This window comes from Schistocerca cancellata, chromosome 5, assembly GCF_023864275.1.
Source record: "Schistocerca cancellata isolate TAMUIC-IGC-003103 chromosome 5, iqSchCanc2.1, whole genome shotgun sequence".
Classification (NCBI taxonomy): Eukaryota; Metazoa; Arthropoda; class Insecta; order Orthoptera; family Acrididae; genus Schistocerca; species Schistocerca cancellata.
Window position 1 is genome coordinate 724,350,422 of NC_064630.1, and position 24,433 is coordinate 724,374,854.

The 24,433-nt window shown below is 37.2% G+C and overlaps 1 protein-coding gene across 1 annotated transcript in view; it reads right to left on the reverse strand.

Annotated features, from left to right (window-relative positions):
* LOC126187660 (protein scarlet-like) overlaps positions 1 to 24,433 on the reverse strand; it is a 130,126-nt gene that overhangs the window by 13,923 nt on the left and 91,770 nt on the right. Inside the window, exons 12-13 of the mRNA XM_049928877.1 lie at positions 17,101 to 17,239; positions 10,334 to 10,439 (exon numbers count right to left, since the gene is read on the reverse strand). Coding sequence (XP_049784834.1) covers positions 10,334 to 10,439; positions 17,101 to 17,239 — 245 coding nt within the window. The remainder of the gene's footprint in view (positions 1 to 10,333; positions 10,440 to 17,100; positions 17,240 to 24,433) is intronic.

A 24,433-nucleotide genomic window follows, 5' to 3' on the forward strand; every position in this document is an offset into this window, starting at 1 on the left:
ATGTAGCAGAAAAAGAGTGTGTCATAACATACAATTTCAAGTCATTGACTTAATGTACAAGAGACTCATCATAACACACAAACTGGATTACAATTTTTCCTATAATCTTATTAATGTAATATACTGTACTGGATAGTTAATTATTTAAGCAATTAATAATTATTCTTAGAAAGTAACAAACTTTTAAAAATTAACTGTCCTAAGTACTTGCTCCCTCTTGCTCAAATTTTCAGGTTGGCATTAATGAATTCTTCTATTAAATAGCAATATTTCTGCACTAGTTTCTCATATAAGGTTTTTTTACCAGTGTTTCCAACTTTATGCTGAGCAATTCTCTTCCTTTCACTTTGTTTTAAATTTTCATATCCATATACAGTGGAGTTTGAGCACAAAATTTTAAATGGTGGGTGTATAGAATAAAATTATTTTGATGTCTGGTGTTGTAATCATATTGAAAATGATTTACTACAAATAAATCAGGGTTACTATGTACAAAGATAATCACCTCATATATGTATAGTGAGGGAACACTTAATAAACTTGGATTTTTAAGGAGTGGATGACATGATTTTCTTTGCCACACATTATGTATGTTTCTAATGATGATTTTCTGAAGTTTTAATGTTTGACACATGTGGTTTGAGTTACCCCAGAATAAAATTCCATCCTTATTACTGACTCAAATTAGCTGTGATATTCTACTTTTCTTATGTCCATATACTGGTAGCATTGTACAATATCCTCATTGCAAATGCTAGGCTATTTAAATTACTTTCAAGGTACTGTATATGTAAGCTCCATGATTGAGTATCATTTAATTGTGCTTGTTTAGTTTCAAGCTATGTTAACTGACCCCCCATGATCCATGGACCTTGCCGCTGGTGGGGAGGCTTGCGTGCCTCAGCGATACAGATGGCCGTACCGTAGGTGCAACCACAACGGAGGGGTATCTGTTGAGAGGCCAAACAAACATGTGGTTCCTGAAGAGGGGCAGCAGCCTTTTCAGTAGTTGCAGGGGCAACAGTCTGGATGATTGACTGATCTGGCCTTGTAACATTAACCAAAACGGCCTTGCTGTGCTGGTACTGCAAACGGCTGAAAGCAAGGGGAAACTACAGCCGTAATTTTTCCCGAGGACATGCAGCTCTACTGTATGATTAAATGATGATGGCGTCCTCTTGGGTAAAATATTCCTGAGGTAAAATAGTCCCCCATTCGGATCTCCGGGCGGGGACTACTCAGGAGGACGTCGTTATCAGGAGAAAGAAAACTGGCGTTCTACGGATCGGAGCGTGGAATGTCAGATCCCTTAATCGGGCAGGTAGGTTAGAAAATTTAAAAAGGGAAATGGATAGGTTAAAGTTAGATATAGTGGGAATTAGTGAAGTTCGGTGGCAGGAGGAACAAGACTTTTGGTCAGGTGATTACAGGGTTATAAATAGAAAATCAAATATGGGTAATGCAGGAGTAGGTTTAATAATGAATAAAAAAATAGGAGTGCGGGTTAGCTACTACAAACAGCATAGTGAACGCATTATTGTGGCCAAGATAGACACAAAGCCCATGCCTACTACAGTAGTACAAGTTTATATGCCAACTACCTCTGCAGATGATGAAGAAATAGATGAAATGTATGACGAGATAAAAGAAATTATTCAGGTAGTGAAAGGAGACGAAAATTTAATAGTCATGGGTGACTGGAATTCGTCAGTAGGAAAAGGGAGAGAAGGAAACATAGTAGGTGAATATGGATTGGAGGGAAGGAATGAAAGAGGAAGCCGCCTTGTAGAATTTTGCACAGAGCATAACTTAATCATAGCCAACACTTGGTTCAAGAATCATAAAAGAAGGTTGTATACCTGGAAGAATCCTGGAGATACTAGTAGGTATCAGATAGATTATATAATGGTAAGACAGAGATTTAGGAACCAGGTTTTAAATTGTAAGACATTTCCTGGGGCAGATGTGGATTCTGACCACAATCTATTGGTTATGAACTGCAGATTGAAACTGAAGAAACTGCAAAAAGGTGGGAATTTAAGGAGATGGGACCTGGATAAACTGAAAGAACCAGAGGTTGTAGAGAGTTTCAGGGAGCGCATAAGGGAACAATTGACAGGAATGGGGGAAAGAAATACAGTAGAAGAAGAATGGGTAGCTCTGAGGGATGAAGTAGTGAAGGCAGCAGAGGATCAAGTAGGTAAAAAGACGAGGGCTAATAGAAATCCTTGGGTAACAGAAGAAATATTGAATTTAATTGATGAAAGGAGAAAATACAAAAATGCAGTAAATGAAGCAGGCAAAAAGGAATACAAACGTCTCAAAAATGATATCGACAGGAAGTGCAAAATGGCTAAGCAGGAATGGCTAGAGGACAAATGTAAGGATGTTGAGGCTTGTCTCACTAGGGGTAAGATAGATACTGCCTACAGGAAAATTAAAGAGACCTTTGGAGAGAAGAGAACCACTTGTATGAATATCAAGAGCTCAGTTGGCAACCCAGTTCTAAGCAAAGAAGGGAAGGCAGAAAGGTGGAAGGAGTATATAGAGGGTTTATACAAGGGCGATGTACTTGAGGACAATATTATGGAATTGGAAGAGGATGTAGATGAAGACGAAAGGGGAGATAAGATACTGCGTGAAGAGTAGCACTGAAAGACCTGAGTCGAAACAAGGCCCCAGGAGTAGACAACATTCCATTTGAACTACTGATGGCCTCGGGAGAGCCAGTCATGACAAAACTCTACCATCTGGTGAGCACGATGTATGAGACAGGCGAAATACCCTCAGACTTCAAGAAGAATATAATAATTCCAATCCCAAAGAAAGCAGGTGTTGACAGATGTGAAAATTACCGAACTATCAGTTTAATAAGTCACAGCTGCAAAATACTAACACGAATTCTTTACAGACGAATGGAAAAACTGGTAGAAGCCGACCTCGGGGAAGATCAGTTTGGATTCCGTAGAAATGTTGGAACACGTGAGGCAATACTGACCTTACGACTTATTTTAGAAGAAAGATTAAGAAAAGGCAAACCTACATTTCTAGCATTTGTAGACTTAGAGAAAGCTTTTGACAATGTTAACTGGAATACTCTCTTTCAAATTCTGAAGGTGGCAGGGGTAAAATACAAGGAGCGAAAGGCTATTTACAGTTTGTACAGAAACCAGATGGCAGTTATAAGAGTCGAGGGGCATGAAAGGGAAGCAGTGGTTGGGAAAGGAGTAAGACAGGGTTGTAGCCTCTCCCCGATGTTATTCAATCTGTATATTGAGCAAGCAGTAAAGGAAACAAAAGAAAAATTCGGAGTAGGTATTAAAATTCATGGAGAAGAAGTAAAAACTTTGAGGTTCGCCGATGACATTGTAATTCTGTCAGAGACAGCAAAGGACTTGGAAGAGCAGTTGAATGGAATGGACAGTGTCTTGAAAGAAGGATATAAGATGAACATCAACAAAAGCAAAACGAGGATAATGGAATGTAGTCAGATTAAGTCGGGTGATGCTGAGGGAATTAGATTAGGAAATGAGACACTTAAAGTAGTAAAGGAATTTTGCTATTTAGGGAGTAAAATAACCGATGATGGTCGAAGTAGAGAGGATATAAAATGTAGACTGGCAATGGCAAGGAAAGCGTTTCTCAAGAAGAGGAATTTGTTAACATCGAGTATAGATTTAAGTGTCAGGAAGTCGTTTCTGAAAGTATTTGTATGGAGTGTAGCCATGTATGGAAGTGAAACATGGACGATAACTAGTTTGGACAAGAAGAGAATAGAAGCTTTCGAAATGTGGTGCTACAGAAGAATGCTGAAGATAAGGTGGGTAGATCACATAACTAATGAGGAGGTATTGAATAGGATTGGGGAGAAGAGAAGTTTGTGGCACAACTTGACTAGAAGAAGGGATCGGTTGGTAGGACATGTTTTGAGGCATCAAGGGATCACAAATTTAGCATTGTAGGGCAGTGTGGAGGGTAAAAATCGTAGAGGGAGACCAAGAGATGAATACACTAAGCATATTCAGAAGGATGTAGGTTGCAGTAGATACTGGGAGATGAAGAAGCTTGCACAGGATAGAGTAGCATGGAGAGCTGCATCAAACCAGTCTCAGGACTGAAGACCACAACAACAACAACATGTTAACTGACTCCTTCCATGTTTAACCCTGTTAAATTATACCATGTATCAAATTTTTCAAAAGTATTGACTCAGGGACTTCTTTTCCTGTAATGTCAGATGCTTGTTGTCATCAGCTAAAGAAGACTATATTCTATGATACAAAAGTGATTGTGCTTACAGTCACGAATGGGAAATATGACCAGCCCATAGAAACATGTATCAAAGACAAAGCTCAGACCATCAAATTCGTCATTTTATCAGACTTCAGACAGGCCAACTTGCAGACATCACAAGTAGTCATAGACTGTGGAAAATCAGAGCACCAGGATTATGACACTATTGCAACAAACACACACAACAAAGATTGCTCTGCATGGTTGTTTGCCATTGAAGACATTGTTATTCCACCATCATCAATGAGATGTTTAGACAAACTGTGAAACTTTTGTCAATTGCAAAAAGCTGCACAGGCTCAAACAAGAAGTCATCGTGCCTGTGACAATCATAATCCATACCAGTCCATGAAGGGAGGCTTAGTGTCAGTGCTGAAGATTCATGCTGCACTACCACTACAAACGACACAGTGGAGGAAGCTACTATTGAACTACCAACAGGATTTGGCATGACTGGAACAGACAGAACAGGTAGCCCACAGTTACACATCATACCAACACAGGGGATCATCCACCAATCAACCAGTGCCCATACAGTGTGACACCAGATGAGCAGGGGATAATTCAGGAGTAAATGGAAAAGAATTACAAGATGACATTGTTGAAACTTCAGAGAGTCTGTGATCTCTCTGAGATCTTTATGAAAAAGAATGACGGCACATCAGATTTCTGTGTCAGTTAAAAGAGAGATGTTTACTCATTGTCACGTATAGCCTAGACTGCTGGAAAGGAGCAAAGTATTTCTCAATTATGGACATGCACAAAGGCTACTGACAAATTTAAGTTGACGAGGCTGATTGAGAAAATATTGCCTTCATAGCTCCTGGTGATTTCTGAGTTTAAAGTTTTGCCATTTGGATTGTGTAATGTTCCAGCCACCTTTAAACATATGATGGACAACCTGCTTTGGCACCTTAAATGGATGTCTCTTTGCTGTCTGGATGACACTTTTATTTTTTCAGACACACTTGTAGGACATATAAAACTCCTGGCAGCCATGCTAAAGTGTGTTCAGAATGCGCATCCCTGCTCAAATACATAAAAGTGCCTCAATGTCACCCAAAAAATAAAAATCATTGGGCATGTAGTGAATGGTGATTGAGTCTGTCCCAGTCCAGAGAAAATAAGAGCAGTTGTAGATTTTCTGATTACTTGGCATTTTTTCTTTTTCCTAAGTGTGTGCTCATATTACCAGTATTCACAAAGGACTTCAGTACCAAGATGTCCTTGCAAGAACTACTGTAGGATGGTGCCAGATTTTCATGGAATGAGGCACAAAAAAAACTTTCCTTGTCCTTTAAGGATGGATGTACTCCTTCTCCAGTTCTAGTACTGTGTGATGAAAATGCCTAGCCAGAACTTCATACCAATGCTAAAGACTTTGGAATATGAGCAGTTCTAGTACAAATTCAGGAAGGTGCTTAAAATGTAATAGCTTACGCTTCCAGACAAATCTCCAGCTCCATGATGAGTTTTCAGTTGCTTGGGCTACCAGCAAGTTCCATCCATATTTATTTGTGAAACCATTCACCACAGTGGCAGACCACCATTCTCTCTACCAGCTGACTACCCTGGAGAGTCCATTGGACCAACAGGCAAGACAGTGTGATGGTTCATTTTACTCCCTCTCTTGTTTTGCCATCTGCCTCCATAAATTCATTTTCTTTTCATTTTAGCCTAATTAGCATGAAACGTACATGTGTATAATCTGCATTTTTATAAAAGAGAAAGGTTGGTGTCAGTCTTAAAGAACATTCCACCAGGGGCTAATTTTGTGCTTAGTTTTACGTATGTCATCAGTTTCCTAATTTATTTTGACTATTCCTGGTTAATATCTTTCTTTATGAGGTGAAATCAGTAATTGTTTTGTGACTTAGATTCTATTGTTGACTTATAACAAACATAAATTCTCTACTAATTACATTTGGAAGAAGAAATACTAGGATTCTTAACATATTTATCTGGCTCCATTCAGAAACATATTAGCAAAGCCAGCCCTTATTTAATTCCAAAGTAATTACCAGGTTTCTCAAAAGTATTGTTTGGATGACTATATCAGTTAATTTCATCATTTAAACAAATAATTTGGCTTAACCCATGTAGTAGAAGAAACTGTTAAAAAAGAAGGAATTTTTTGATATATTCAGTTAACTGAATGAGTCATGTTTAATTGTAATTTCTGTAACTTAAGCATCAAACAATGTATAGTTTCAGTGCCTATTATTATGGGGATATATAAAGGCCCAATTTTTGGTACCAAGACAGTCAGTCCATGACCGTCCATCAACTTAACCATGAAATAAGTGTGAGACAAATAGGCCATGTGTTAAAATAACGACAGTGTCTGTTCACTAGTGTTGCATGTACTTTATTATTCTGAAAGATTGTGAACTCTGTGGTTAGGTTTTTACTGCTCATAGAGCATAGAGAGATAGTATGATTGTGGTTCGATGAACCCTCTGCCAAGCACTTAAATGTGAATTGCAGAGTAGTCATGTAGATGTAGATGTAGATGTAGATGTTCAACAGTAAACTTTTGTGGCAGTATGCTGATGTTTGCTTGCAAACTATTAAGAAGGCTTACCAAAAGTTATCCAATAGTGAACTGGCCACATTAACTGTGTAATATTGGGGGCATTATGAACAGAAAAAGCAAATAACTGTGAAACACAACTGTGCAACTTTCAGCTACATCACTTACAGTAGTCATTGTTGAACTTCTACCCCTCATTTTTGATCCAGTATAACAACACAGTATGTCAACACTGAGGACTGTCAACGAAGAAATAAAGCAGGGGAACATCACAACAGGCACTGAGGTTTCAGTAGTACAAAGTAACAGTGTCATACAACAGATGAAAACTCAAGGACACCAACTGTCTTTCAAGCAATCCTTTGAGGACAGTCATTGCTGCATTAGATGTCACTGCCACTAAATGGACAGAAGATACAGTATTGCTGGAACCTGTAGAAGCCATGAAGATGAAAGGACTGACCAAAAGATAAATCAAATTAATGGAGCATTGTGTAAGAGTAACTATGATCCAATATGATAGGAATAGTTGGTCTTCATCTGTGTTCATCTATGGGCAGCTGTTCTGAAGTATGTCCATGATGCTTCAACATACAGTAACATGGGATTTGTGAAGACTCTAGAAAGAATCAGAGGCAAATATCATTGACTAGGTTTCTACCTATTCATGAGCCACTATAAGAAATGACAACAATGGAATCATGTGCCACAATTACCTCTGGAACATCTGGTACCAGTCCTGCCTGAACCTGCAACATTTGACCAAACTGGAATTGACTGCTTAGGGAGTTTCTCGAAGTTGAAAAATGACAATCAATGGATAATAGTTTGCAATGACTACCTCATCAGCTACACTGTCATCACAACTGTGCTGAGTGTAACAGTTCCTTGTAGAAGGCATCATTCTGAAGAATGGAGCAACCTGTGTGATGATGTCTGATTGCGGAAAAATTTTCAAGTCGAGGCTAGTGTCAGAGATGATTTCATTTTGTGACATCACCCACAGGATGACAACTGCATACCAACCACAGACAAATGGCCTCATAGAATGCTTTAATAAGACATTACTAAATGAGCTCTTGATGTATTAGTTTGGTACATCAGTTCATAGCATTTTTCCTTAAGTATAATAAAAACAATATATACACATAATGGAGCCAGTACTCATCAATAATGTATTCTCCTTCACTATTTACAACAGTCTACAATTGCTGGGGTAACTTTATGATTCTCTGACTCCAGAAATCAAGTGGTTTTGAGGTGAAGAATTCATTGAGCCATGATCAGAGTGCATTTTCATTCAGAAAGGAAGTTCCTTGAAGACTGTTTGATAAAGAGTGGAAAAAGTCAAAATCTGAGGGTTCAGGATCAGGTGAATAAAGTGGGTGTGAAATAACTTCCCAGCCCAACTCCTGTGTAGTGTCTTTTATCAATCTAGCAGAATATGAAATGGAGGTGGGTGTAATTGTGGAGTAACACCTCTTCATACTGTCTTGCCAGTTATTGTTCTTGGATTGCATCTGCAAGATGTCTCAGTTGCTGGCAATAAATGTTAGCAGTGATGGTTACATTTTGGGGAAGTAATTCGTAGTACATCACACCATTACTGTTCCACCAGATGTGTAACATTATCTTTTGTGGATGCTCACAGGTCTTTGTACAGGGAACTACTGCTTTGTTTGGATTCAGCCATTCCTTTATTTTCCTTATTTTAGCAGAAAGACACCATTTCTCATCACCAATTATGGTACAGTGTAGGAATGATCGTGTTGTTCACAAGACAATTGACAATGAGCAAGCAGATATGCACACATGGCCACCTGTTGATTTTTATGATTTTGACTTAGGGCATGTGGTACCCATACACCAGTTTATTGAACCTTCCCTAATGCATGCAAATGTCACATGATGGTGGAATGATCACAGTTCATCATATTTGCCAATTCTTGAGTCCACTGAGGTTGATCATTGTGAATAAATGATCTTCATCAAATCCCAAAGGTCTTCCTAAATGTGGAGAGTCACTAACATCAAAACTATCCTCCTTAAAACGAGAAAATCATTTTCTAGCCATGTTCTGTCCAGTGGCATTATCTCCATGTATGGCACAAATGTTTCTGTTGGCATCCACTGCTGTCACCCCTTTATTGAACACATACAGAAGAATACATCACAAATGTTCTGATTTCTCCACTTGGTACTGCATTTTCTAACATCCACAACTCTACTCACTATCTCCAAGTGAAAATATGTAAACTCAAATAGTAACAGCAAACTACAAATAAAAAGTGATAGTTGATAAATAAACCCATGGTAAGTAGAATAACAATATGCAAAACAAAAACTTTATGAACTTATGCACCATCCTAATACAATGATATTGAACTGAGAGACTTTAATATGATATTTCCTGACATGACATTTGCATACAACACAGTGAAGCAAGATACTGCAGCCTTCACACCATTCCTTCTCCTCCACAGTCATGAGGCTGAAACAATACATACAACAATCCTGTTTCAACATGACAATACTCAGGATGATATATGAAACATCTTGTCATCAGAACCTAAGAAGCAAAGTAGTTGGCATGTATACGAATGGTGGACAACCAGGAGAAAGACCAAGAGCGCTATTATGCTAAGCAGCAATGAGTGAAATGTAGCTTTGGAGAATTGGTATGGATTTTTACACCTGTGTGTAAAGTGGGACTATTTGAAAAGTTACTAAAGCACTGCTTTGGGCCATATCGTATCCTTCATCAATTGGTGTACATCACATATGAAATCGAGGATTATGACCCTTCACCATGAAAACAAAAGGGCACAGATGTCATACATGTTCTCCATATAAAGTCCTACTGCACTTGAGAGGTACAAATCAACTGTGGGGGATTCAAGGAAACTAAAGACACTCTCAACTGTCATGAAACTTCAATGAGAGGAGTTACCTTTGAGGCTCATCATAGTGAAGAGGGTGTAGCTGCATAACCAGAATGTGAAGCTGTACAAGAACCACCATGCAGAGGACCACTGACAAGATATAGATCCAGGGTATTGTAGCTTCTGAAACAATGGGTCACAGTTTCTCCAGGAGAGCTGAGGGAATAATGCTGCGAGCAGTGGCATATGTAATGTGGCATACTGGTTAGTGTCACTGACTTAATATGCTGTGAGTTGCCAGTTTAAACTGCTAACCATTTATTATTTAGCATTTATCACTTCTGAAAGATTGTTGAAATATCTTACATATGCAATGTTTGTATATCCTGGAATATTGAATGTTTGCATATGTTACAGTATTCTGGAATATTCAATGTTTGTATAAATAGCTGCACCCTCAAACCAGGAGGTCAGTTCTGTCGTGACTGCGCATTGGCATCAGTAATAAATGTGCTTTCAGTTCTAATTGTTGAAACTTATTGGTAACTGTGCTTTTGGATTTGAACTTGGTAGTGCCTTAACATGACAAAATTTATAGCTTGCTATCTGTCTTTCCTTTTTTTACCTGAGATTATAAAATATTCCAGCCATCAGCATTGAGAGAAGATCAATTGCAACAGTCAATGTAGCTATGAGATCATATGATTCAAAGAGGGCTGACATCATACAACCTGAAAGATAAATAAGATTTGATTAAAACATTGATGCAAACTAAAGGAAAGGGATAAGACAGCAAATGGAAAAAAATGATATTGTTTTATTTTTAAATTCTTAAACATTACTACAAATACTAGTAGATGCATACCAGGCAAAACAAAACATTATTAAATGTAGTCTTTGTGTAGCATACAAAAATAGCTTTTTATTGTGAGTTGTGGAACTGCAGTTTATTAATCTCAAAATGCACATTTGCAATCCATTTGGTTCATGTGCAGGAGATGTATTAGAAATTTACATTACAGTTACAATCTTTTAAACTAATAAATAATAATGTATGGTAAAAGTAAAATAACATTTCTGTGAACAGCTATGTATAGTTAGTGGAATATGTAATAAATTGTGTCCAGTCCAAAATACCTTTCTGCAGCTTGAATTTGTCCGAATGTCAACTGATCAGTACCATTTCAGTATCAGTATCTCAGATAATTTTCTGTTCAGTGGAATTAAAATAATTCATGTCTACAAAAAAGTAATAATCTCATAAATTATGGGAATGAGAGAGTTAATATTTGAAGTTTTCTAAATAATGGGCGACATAATTCTTTATGATAGCCGATGTATGTATTCTGAATGTATCTTAAGTATCCAAATTATATTAGCCATTTTTTCCCCAAAAACCAATACCATACCTAACAATAGATTCAAAGTAACTTCTTTATGCTATTTTTTATGTGTTCATTTCAGATGCAGTTGATAGTATTTGTACTGCAAATGCGAAGTTGCTCAATTTATAATTTCTGCTAAGTGACATCTGCAGAGGCTCCTCTGCCAATAAATTACTTGTTTTGTGAAATACTGAGATGTTACAAAATAATTTCAGTGTGACAATCAACATTTTAAAATTGCTGAAATAAATGGAGGAGGAAATAAGGAAAACAGATATAAATTTGGTAATAAACAAGAAATAAGTCTGAAGCAAACAATATGGAAATGTATTTTTTTTAACATCTGATCCATCTACACCTCATTGTTTCTGTTTTTTATCATTGTTTGTGTCAGGATGCACTACAGCATGGATGTTAACACCCATATATGGATAAAAGAAATTAACAGAAGGCAACACAATGATTTCAATAAAATATGTAAATGGTGGTGTAAGTTAAGTAATGAGTAACATATTACCATCATGGACACTTTAAATAGGAATTCACAGATCTACTACCTCAACTAGCACTATGAGAGGAACGATATTTGGATATTCTATTGATGGAGCTATCCAGCAACATTACACATTCAAGACAGACATAGTGTTTTCAGCACAAACAAACAACCTATCAGGTGTTGTTTGTGCATATTGTATAGCTTTTTTGAGTAAGATTAAGTTATTAATGATGGAATAATCTGAAACAATACTGAAACTAACTTCACAGCTGTCTAAAGTGGAGACACAAGACAAAATAAAAATCAGTCATCCACTTAAAGATCGTCACACATAGACACTGAGGGCAACACAAAGACTGCTCCTTGAAGTGTTCAGGGAGGGAGGGGGGAGGTATTAAAATTTCATTCTTCCACACATAGGTAAACTCTCCATTCTCTTTGACTAAACTGAACAAAGTGAGAAACATTTGTTTAGTACACCCCTCAAGATTCCGCAATACAGTGAAATGACAAAAATCATGAGATAGGAATATGCACATATAAGGATGGCGGTCATATTGCGTACACAAGGTATAACAGGGCAGTGAATTGGCTGAGTTGTCCTTTGTTCTCAGGTGATTCATGTGAAACAAGGTTTCTGGCAAGATTATGGCCGCACAATGGTAATTAATCGAATTTCAATATGGAATGGTAGTCGGAGCTAGACAAATGGGGCATTCCATTTTGGAAATCATTTAGGGATTCAATATTCTGGGATCCACAGTAACAAGAGCATGCTGAGAATACCAAATTTCAGGCATTACCTCTCACCATAGACAACACAGTGGCTGATGGACTTTGCTTAATGACTGAGAGTAGCAATGTCTGTGTTGTCAGTGCTAGCAGACAAAAGCAACACTGTGTGAAACAACCACAGGAATCAATGTAGGCTGAATGACAAACATATCCATTACGTCAGTGCAGTGAAATTTGACATTAGTGGGCTATGGCAACAGATAGCCAATGCAAGTGACTTTGCTAACAGTACAACATTGCCTGCACCGTCTCTCCTGGGCTAGTGACCATATCGGTTGGACCCTAGATAACTGCGAAACTGTGTCTTAGTAAGATGAGTCCTGATTTAAGTTGGTAAGAACTAACGGTAGGGTTCAATTGTGCCACAGACCCCACAAAGCCTTGGACCCAAGTTGTCAATAAGGCATTGTGCAACACGCTGATGGTGACTCCATAATGGTGTGAGCTGTGTTTACATGGAATGGACTGGGTCCTCTGGTCCAGCTGAAATGATCATTGACTGTAAATGGTTATGTTTGGCTACTTGGAGACCATTTGCAGCCATTCATGGACTTCATGTCCCCAAACAACAATGGAATTTTTACAGATGACAGTGTGCTGTACCAGAACATTCCAGACCATTCATGTGAGAGATATGGACACTCAGATCACTTGACAAGAATCCCATCAAACATCTATGGAATAGAATCAAGAGGTCAGTTTGCACCAGCGAAACTTTCACAATTACTGACAGCTATAGAGGCAGCAATATTTTGGGGACTTCCTGTGACTTGTCCAGTCCATGCCATGTCAAGTTGCTGCATTATGCTGGGCAAACGGAAGTCCAGCATGATATTACGAGATATCCTACAACTCTTATCACCTCAGTGTATACTGTAATGGGTTTTATTTTCAGCTCTTCCCCCCATACCACCACCCAGAATGTCAATTTATTATCATGGCTTTAGCTACAAAATTTGTTGCAGTCTTGGATATATACCTCAGATGTGGGTTAGAAAAGAAATGCTTAATAAATTCATTGTTAGTTTCTGTACATCCTGACAAAGAATAAGTAAGATAGTGTACAACAAAGATGATGTCATTTGAAAGCCACATAAGTTCAGTTATGACAATTTTTCTTCATTTATTCACATTTTTTCTTCATCATAGCTCTCATCTACATAGTTATGTGTTAACTCACTTACATTTCTTTTTCCCATTTCTGTTATTAGACTGAATGTCTTCATCTTCACAGCTATTAAAATTACTAAAGGTTTTATGTTTGATGTCAGTTTGGTCAGCAATCTACATAGTTCTTTATCAGAATGGATGACAATTTTCTTCATGATAAGCACAACAGTGGTACTATAATATATTTTTATCTGAATAGTAGTTCTACTTCATGTAACACTGTTAAAATCATATTCTAAATAAGAAATGCCACAGGTACCTGCACATGTAACCACACTGATAGAATAATATCACAGGATTGTGACTAGCACTATCTGTCCCTTAATGCAAACGTTGCTCACTCCATAAGAAACAGATAATTGTCCAGAAGACTGTGGGACAGATTCTTCACTGGTGTGTCATATCACATTTTTACTGTGATCCACTCACACCTGGGTGTCGTGTAGGAACCATTTAACTTTTCTGGCCCTGCTTCAGATACTTCATTTTGGTCTTGCTCTGTCTTCAAAGAATTTCATTAGAAGATCAAATCATCAACTATTTACCCATGAGTATTGTTTACAAGACCAGAAGAGCATCTTGAGAAACCACTAACAGGAAGTTACACTTTGGCACTTATAAAGTGCTTATCCCTGTTGTTGGGAAGCAGCCCGCTCACGCCATATAGAATTCATATGCTTTGCATTGTGTGCCAGCCTAGTCCACTGTAACTAGCTATGACATCATGAATGTTGCACAATATGACAAAAGTAAAGTAAATAATCTGAAAAGTTAATAACATGTTAGGAGTGATGCTAAAATGATAATGTGTTAACTTTCAGTTTAGTAACTTTAACAGTTTTCGAAATTTGGATGTTTTATGTAAAAATCATCAGCGCAACAGGAAGGAGCTAGAAACTTCAAAGTTTATATTCAGATTCCTTTTTCATTGCAATTTAATGGAAACAACATGCTGGATCTCACAAAGTAATATTTTGGTTGAAATTCAGGATTTTCTGTTTTTGTGTCCTAAGAGTATGGAAGCAAGATAGATTAAGTAAGTGATTAGATAAAGCTAGGATATTTAGATTTAGGTAGAACGAAGAGATGCTATAATAACAAAGATGTGAGAAATTTACAAAAGGTAGCTATAAAACTATAGCTGTAGCATCTCTCCAAATGGCAAGTTAAGATCTCATCTATTGCGTGCAGTGCAACTAAAATAATTATCTCACCAAAAGTATTTAACCTAGCCACATCAGAATTTTATTACAGATACTTAACTGTGTGCTGATAGCACAATTAAATTGAGAGCTTCATTGGCCTTCAGCACTTGAAGTGGTGCTTTACTAACCTGAGCAGCTAGTTAGGAATGCAAACTTTGTCGGCTGCACCTTCAGTGGTCCGCAGTGCAGATATATAAATAAGAGTACTGCGAGCTAGAGTCAGGCCCCAGTTCTCTTCTAGATTTGTATCAGCACGCACTCTGTGTTGGAAGCTGCATCGCATTTGTGCAGTTGCAAGAAACAGCATTGGATGCCATATTACATAAGTTGGTATGCAAGTAACAATGAGTTCACATTGGGGTAAAGTGTTAATTGCGGAACGACTCCAATGATTTATTCTCAGTTTGCGTATGTTGAATTTTCATGTGTCACCACAGGACAGACCCACTATCATTACTAGCATGGCATTTGATGAGTGTTAACATCAAATTTTGGTGAGCATTCACTTTGAACATTTACAACCATAACGGTTATTGAACAGTTTCATTATCTAGGGATAATAGGTTCTGCGCAATAGACTCTGAACAGCTCTGATAGTACAGTGGCTGATAGTAGCATTGCTTGGTTAAATATTTATTTGAAACTTTATACTTTATCATTTTCAGAATGTAGTGAAAATTGTTATAGTAAACTGCATGTTCTATGAATCCCAGGGTAATGAACTTCAAGGATCAATAACTTTATTTCTCTATCAGAGTGGGCACTGTGAACTTTAATTACAGGCATCACGTTTTTGCTAGTCACTTTCTGGTTGCCAACATTGTAGTTAGAGAACCTGTGTTGAGAACAACAATACAATAGAAATAAAAATTTTCCACCTGCCGTCCCACACTGTGTTCAATCTTAACTCAACGTGACCACAGAAACACTAGAAAAAAGACCAACAGCACAATGTTTGCATTACAGTACTTGCAAATAGTTAAGGGAGCCATGTCACAAGATTTCTTAAGAGTCTCATTTGGCTACATGTAACATGAACACTTTGTTACTATAGTAAAGCATTTGCACTGTAACAGATGTTGCTTGTATATGAGTGTTGAGAGGAAGAGTTACAGATGTTAAGCACCATTACAGATGTAGCCACTCAACATTTAGCTCTCTCTCCACTGAGGTCATCCTTTCTTTGCAAGCTATTATCCCTCAACAAAGAAACATCTGTAGCTTTGAAATGTTTAGTTTTGAGACGTAGGAGGAGGGACATTTTTATTACTAAGAAGTCCTGTTCTACACGTGTATCCTACACCTGTTTACATACTGCCATAAGATGAGAGATATCTTAACTGCCCAAGTTTATGTTATAGTTGCCACATCTTTTAATTGAGGTGATAACTAGAAAGATATTTGATATCTTTGAGGCAAACTTCAAAATTTGTGTCTTCATTAAGTAAGTCATAATGTGTTCCATCAAGCAGTACCAATATAATGAATATGATCACTTTGAAGCTGGTATTTGGAGCCAGTAATTGTTTTTAATAAAATATTTTTCTTTTAGAGATTCTAGTGCAGCTGTAGATTTCAGTACAATACTCTGCTACTCCTCTCCCTTCATTACTACCACTGAACAAAGTGAGCAGCTATGTGTTTATTGTGCTCCTGCAAGTTGTTCTGTGCAGTTCTGTCTGAGCATATTAATGAATTTTAGTCCCTAGCCAACTCTCCTAAGCTTTATGAAGTAGAAGGCTGACAATCTGTGTGTGTGTGTGTGTGTGTGTGTGTGTGTGTGTGTGTGTGCTTTCCCCCCCCCCCCCCCCTCCATTGCTGATGATTTACTGAAAGAGATTGTCTAATACTATTATTTATAGAACTGTTTTTAAAAATCTGATATTGAAGACTATACAACTGAAACATTTTTATCAATCAGTTATAAATACTGTCCAGTGTCTTGCCCAAACTGCTGACAGTGCTTTTCTTAGCATTTTTTAAAAAATAAGAGCTATGGAGAAATAAATCATATTTCAGGGAAAGTGTAATAAAACTGAAGTATGACTCAGAGGATGTTCAGTAATAAGACTCTCCTGCCAACAGCCATGCATTTCTCTGATGGGTAGCTTACACTGAAGCTGAAAGATTTATTTCTATTTTTATTTTTATTTTATTTATTTATTTACTTTTTCATAGATGTTTTAAAATCCTTCCTTCTACTGAGCTTCTCATTTTCTGTACAACTCACAGTTTCAGATTAAAGGAATTTTCTTCTCTATTCAGTGATAATACACAAAGCACTTGCTAAGTACAGTAATAGCTGTGTGTAGTGTGTCATTATAACGGTGGAAGTCCTTACCGTAGGCTAGTGCACCAATGGATATCAACAACAGTGGACCCAATAGCATGAAATATCCAACCAGTCCTCCTACTGGGAAGTCAGCGAGTATGAAAATAAATCCAAAAAATACTGCTGTTTCAATTACAGTCCTTGGCATCTGAAATAGGACACACTTCCCCATTTATTTTCTGTTTCAATCTTTTCCAAGTAAAATTATTTTGTCTTACACTAAATATGATATTTACTCAAAAGTTTTACAATATTTAATGGAACTTTTATAGTTTGGTACCCTATAAGATGCCATAACGATACATTATGCACAATTTGCAGTGCAAATGCTTTATTAAAATGTTTACCTTTATAACAACTAAAACTGCCTTTATATGTGTTGCAATATAATAGGATTAGGGTCTCTTAACTAAGACATGACCAACATTTATTTAAGACAACAATTTTAAACTATCTAGGTAGTGAGTGCGCAGCATTTTATATCAATGATTAAATCCATTGCTAAAATACTGTGGACAAAATAGGAGGAAATCTTGTTATTTCTTGACACTTATTAGTGTATTAATGTAAATATTAAGTGAACTGTAAAGATAAACAACCTGAGGACCTTCCCTACTAATTTATTTATGTTTTTATAGTCTATGCCAGTAAAACTAGACTGAAGCAGTTCCACAATCATCAACTATTAATACTGTCTACAGTCTTTGTTTCTTACAGCTCTCTTACTATACACTTTGCCTCATTTATGACCCCTGAAAGTCTTTCTTCTTAACTGAACCTACATAAAACATAGATAGGGCGACTCACATAAGCTTAATAACCCTTTCATTTTATGAACAGGTCCAGATATATAAATGAGGTTTCCAAAAAGTGATAGTATGCTAGAGATAATGTACTTTGGTATGTGAGAAGTGTCTTAACTCTTGTCTCACTTGAGATATTGAAGCAAGGATGATCTTTTTTTAAATAGAATGATATATTTTTAAAGGCATCTGAAAACATTTGAAAATATGAGCACAGTGATACAATGCATGGTAACAATAAGGTTGAAATTCTTTGCAAAAGAATGCAAGAGATATTCTGAAATTGAAAAGCAAACTAGGGGAATCAGCAACTGCATTGTAAACATGTTCACCCCAGTCAAGGCTGTCACATCCAGCCTTTTGACAGTTTATTTGTCTGAACTGCAGAAGCAGCAGGGACTGTCATCTAACAGCAGGTCATTTCTGTTTCAACACTCTTTGCCTGCAGACATGTACATCAATGATAAGAAGTTAGACATTCCACTTTTACATGGTGAATGGCAGCACATATTGCCAAGGGATGTGAGATCAGCCAGAGGAGTGTCACTTGCATCTTGCATCAACATAAATTCCACCCATATCATCTGTCACTAAATAATGCACTTGGTGGACATGATTTCAAAAGTTGTATATAGTTTTGTTGGTTTCCTCTGCTTCACTCAAGAGATGATACTATGTTTTCCAAAGTGTGCTCTATACCAACAAAGGAACTTTTATGAACCATGGTAATGTAAATTTACATAATTTGCCCTACTGAGCAGCTGAAAATGCACCCTGGCTTCATAAGGTATACTTATTTTGTTGAGAAAAGACACTTATTTATTTTCAATAAAGATCAGGTGCTGGCAACAGGCAGTGAGTTTGGTTTTCAAATACTCAGATTTATTTCTGAAACTGGAGGTACTGTTTATACAAGAAGTCACTTGACCAAGGAGCTTCTAAAAACACCAATGAGTAAAAGAGCGAGAGTTGTGACTCAAAATAAAAAAACAGAATAAACAAAACATTTTGCTCATATATGATGTTGATTAATAATTTAACACAAAACTTCTTTTTAAATACATTAATGAAAAGAATTTACTTTAACACTTTACCTTGTTAAATAGAAATCAACAAACAGGAAAACCCACAAAACAAATCAAAATGAGTTCTACAACAGTCCCATTTGATTACACAATATCTTCATACATGTCATCAGAAGAGCTTTGGTCCCGATGTCTGCTACTTGCTCTTCAGATATGAACTCTAATTCTTCGTTCATAAAGTTTTTCATAAATAAAGAAATCCTTGATGGCTATATGTTTGGTTCAGTGATGAAATTCTGGATTCTCTGTCAACTTCACTATTGCTGAATTGTCAATTTGGAGAACCGGAATTTCAGATAGTCTTGTTGTTTCTCTGAGTAGACGAGTCAACCAAGTAATCTCCTCGACAGCTTCATTTGTGGCAAATAATTCAGCTTCAGTTGTAGATGTTGCTATCATGGTTTGTCGCTGACTTAGCCATGATGTCGCCCCTACTGCATAGTTGGTGACTACTCCAGATGTTGATCTGCCTGTTTTTGAGAAGCCTCCAAAATCTGCATCACTGTAGCATTCCAGGGTTGTGCTCTTTCCTCTTGGTTTGTATGCAATTCCATATTCAATCATTCCTGATACATAACAATAAACCCTTTTTACTCTTAATATGTCTTCTTTAGTGGTATTATCGAGAGATCTTGACAGAGCACTTACACAGAAGGCTAGGTCTGGTCTTGTGCCAAGCATCATATACATTAATGCTCCAACTGTTTCTCTATATGGAAAAGACTATTCTACCATGTCATCTTTCTCTGACTGTGAAAAGTCTGTAACTTTCAACACTGGGGTAGAAACTGCTTTACACTCTGAAAAGGTGAAACATTTTAAAATTTGTTGTGCATAAGGCTTCTGGTGAATCTTGATACAGTCATCCTTGTCATGTTCAATTTTCAGACCTGAATAATAGTTTGCAGGTGCCGTTGTGATCTTGAACTCCTTTTGTCAGTTCCAGCATCTTGGTGCTTGTTTTAAACAATACAGGCTTTTCTTCAATCTGCAAACTCTGTTGGTACCATCTTCATAACCTATTGGTTGTGCCATATAAATGGTTTCCTCACTGTTTCCATGGAGGAAGGCCATTGACACATCAAACTGTCTAAGATACATTCTTTTAGTTACAACAACACTCAGAATGGACCGAATTGTTGTCATTTTTGCAACTGCACTAAAAGTTTGACTGTAATCTACACCTTCTCGTTGACTGAAACCCTTGGCAACCAAACAAGCCTTAAATTTTTTGATCTGACCATCTTCATTTGTTTTCAGTCGAAACATCCACTTACATAGTATTGCCTTGGCACCCTTCGGTAAGTCTTCAACCTCCCATGTTTCATTTTTGATCAGAGATTCCATTTCTCTGTCCATTGCTTCTTTCCATTTGATGCTGTCTTCATATCTAAGTGCATCCTCGTAGGTTTCAGGAACCTCAGTTGTGACAAAGAAATCTTCCGTTATCATTGCATAATCATTGAGGTATTTTGATCTCTTTAATGATGAACGATCTCTTAACTTACTCCTATTTCCTCTTTGCAAGTTTCCAGAATGTCATCATCAGATTCTGTGTTTGAACTAGTTTCATGCTCCATACTATCTTCTGAGTGTGTATTTTCCTCACTCTCTGATTGATTTTTAATATAATCTGGACCTGCAATGGGCTTTTCAACAACTTGAAATGGTAGTGTACCTTGTTCAGTACAGCAACTCAGTTTTTCTTCAAATTGCACATCTCTGGTCAGCACAATGGAATTACTTTCTTTTATCCAAATCCTGAAGTGTTCATCACCATCATAACCAATGAGATATTCTTTCACAGCTTTCTTGTCCAGTTTTCTTCATTTTTCACTTGGAATGTGTGCATAATATGTTTTTCCGTTCCCACAACTCGTGAGGACTGACACCTTCCACAGATGACTTCCCTGTCCTGTTCAAGGTGTAAATTGCTGTGTTAACCAGTTCAGCCCATATCTGCTCTGGAGAAGTGACATCTGATTTTGAATACTTAAGTGTCCTGGCCATCTCAGCAACTGTCCTACCCCACTCACAAATACCATTTTGCTCAGGAGTATAGGGAGCGGTCAATCACTGTGTTATACCATTTGAACTTAAGATGGATCTAACCTCTTTGATATCAAACTCCTTGCCACTGTCACTCAGCATCTCTTTAACAGAGTACCCCAGTGCCTTTGTATGTCAGAGAAAATCTTTGAGAGTTTTACTCAACTCTGATTTTTCTGCAGCAAAAGAACCATAGCAAAACTTGGTGTAATGGTCTTTGAAAAAAAAAAAGGTAACATTTCTTCTGGAATGACTTATGAAAAGGTCCATGCAGATCAGCTGATATCAACTCAGCAGGTCTTGTTGACCTTTCTCTAGTTCCAAATGGTAGACGATGCACTTTCTCAAACTTGCATGGTTCACAAATCTCTGCCCCTTCCTTAAAATCAATGTTAAATTCCTTTTTGAGTTTTGTTTTAACATGATGCTTGTCTTGATGACCCCATCTCTCATGATACAGTTGAAGTACATCAAATCTATCTTCCACTGAAAGATTCACAGTTGCACCCTTCTCTGGCACTATGGACTTAATTTTTGTTTTGTATAAAGTGCCACCAACTTTGTTATTTCCACACAGTCTCACTCTACCACCAATTGTCAAAGAGCAATATGTAGTACTTGACTGAAATATTCTGTATTTGTTACAATCTTGGGCAGCGAAAACAGAAATAAGGTTTTTGAAAATTTTTGGTACATACCAGACATTAGTCAGGGTCAGCTCTTCACAACTGCTGCCAACTGTTGACAGAATCTGAATTGATCCTCTTCCTGTTGCTTCTAGAGACTCCTGTCTAGTGGCCTTTATGCAGCAGGGGTTGTTGAATGCTTCAAAGCTGACAAAGTAATCAGGACTATTTGTCATATGTTTCATTGCACCATTGTCCATCTGTTGTGACTCGCCGATCTTTCAGAGTGCCGCTGCACAGTTACGCATGTTCTCTACATGCGGCACTGTCTGCCAGCCATGCAACAGCAGTGCCACCTAAGCGGCCAGCCAGCCAGCGGTCTCTACACTTGGACTCAGTTATGATTTGACTGTTAAAGTGTACACACGTCTTACTCTGTTTACTTGATCTGTGACTTTCATGTATTGCATCTTCCTTGAAATATATTTGTTCAACTTGAAGTTATAACACAATCCACCAATTGTACACATCCACTTTTAATGAACAAGCCTTGCCACAAATAGTAAACAATGCTACCATTCATTACTACAGTTTTGTCCCTGTTTTTCTGCACAGTTGTATTTTTAGCTGGTCTTCCATCAGCAATCCACTTCTTACAATATTTGATCCAGTGGCCCGGTTCTTTGCAATAGTTACATTTTCCTTTAACTTTGAATTTGTTAGTTTTTATTTTGTTTTGTACTTCTGATTTGACTACTAATGCCTCTTGTTCAATTTTATCACCACTTTTTGTGAAATTTCTCTCAAACATGCACAATTGTTCCTTTAATTCATCAAATGTGTTCTTATCATCTTTTGTTAATAACATCCAACTTGATTTAAAGGAATCAAAGCTTGCAGGTAGAATACGTAAAACTTCATATACCAGTATCAGACCAGGTAACACAGTTTCTCCCTTTGCTTTAAGCCCGTTGTTCAGTTCATTCCACAGACCTGTTAACTTCACTATGTGTGTGGAGATGTCTCCTCGCTGAATCCAATTAAATGTAAAGAAATCTGAACAAATCTTGAGCAGCTGGTCCTTTGATGATGCTTTGAAATTCTGCTTCAATTCCTCCCACGCTTCATGAGCCGTTTCTTTGTCCATGATCTTCTCATACACAGTGTCTGTAACTGCATTTGTAATCATCGACTTGGCATAACTGTTCACTTTACAATAAAAATCTGATTTGGCTTTATGATCCTGCATTGCTGCATCATTAGCACCTTCAGACAGTGGCTCAGGTTTTACTGACTTGCCATCAATTACATCTAAAGCTCCTTCATGGTAGTCAATTAGATCTCGTATTTTTCTCTTCCACACTGACCAATCAGTTTCACTATTCATCAGATCCATTTCAACTCTAAAATCAAAAACACACTCTCAAATATGAGTTAAAAGAAAACTGTATCTGTCACTTTTTGCACATGTTTTAAATAAGTAACCGGGACCCATAATCTATTGTATTTTGTTGAGAAAAAAACTTATTTATTCTCAATATATATCAGGTGCTGGCGAAAAGTGGTGAGTTTGGTTTTCAAATACTTAGATTTATTTCTGCATCTGGAAGCTCTGTTTACACAAGAAGTCACTTGACCAAGGAGTAAAAGTGCGAGTGTTGTCACTCAAAATAAAAAACAGAGACAAACTAAACATTATGCTCATATATGATGTTGATTAATAATTTAACACGAAATTTCTTTTTAAATATGGTACCTTAATAAAAAAAAAATTGCTTTAACAAGGTAAAATAGTAAATTCCACTGCATGACCTTTCTTTGTACCAGGGATGTTAAATGGAAAAACATGCGTTCACATTCTTATAACATTCTGTCTGTTCTTCTAGAAGAGGTACAACTGGATAAGCAAAAGTATATGTGGTTGTAACATGACCACTGTGCAGATCACTCTTCCTATGTTGCAACAAAAACACTGAATGAGAAGTTTCCTGAAAATTGAATAGGATGGAATGCTGGAGTACAATGGCTGGCCATGTCTCTTGATTTAACTCCTCTTGACTTCTTTCTATGGGGAGCACTGAAAGACTGAGTTTATCTTAAAGCCCCAACTATGCCAGATGATATGTGCTACTGAATCACCACAGTATAGTGTACTTTCATCTGTTCATCTATCTCTCAAACAGTGACTAAAAATGTGCCTTGCAGTTAATAATAAACAATATGAGCACCTACTTAAGAGAAGTATTCATTTTGTGGGTGACAAGTTGTCAGTCATTCTGAATAAGCTGTTTAAGTGTATTCTTTCTAATTACAATTTTGTAATGCATTTTTCTGACACATTTATAGACACATTGGTCTGACAGCAGGTTATTTACTTTGAGTAGCACTCAGATATCTCCATGCAAAGACAGGTCTGGTACAATTATTATTATCATTCCAAATCTAAGGAAGTTAATGCAGTGTAGTTTCCTTTCTCCCTTGAATAGGGTTGTCAATCATTGTGAAGTATGAATACCAATGTTTCTGTTTTGGCTTGGACAAGTAAGCAGTAATGAGATGGTTTAAATGGAAAATTGCCTGATGAAGCTGTAGTTGTTTACACAAAAACCTGGAAATGTACACACATTTGAAATAGTTTTCTTAAGTCCCATCTGGTGCACCAGAAGCTAGCATATGCAATAGTTCTGTATACTAAAATCGTAGCTGACCCTGTATCTACGTCATATAGGATATGAGGTTTTATATTAGTAGTGTAGGCCTGTCTTACTGCATACAGTGA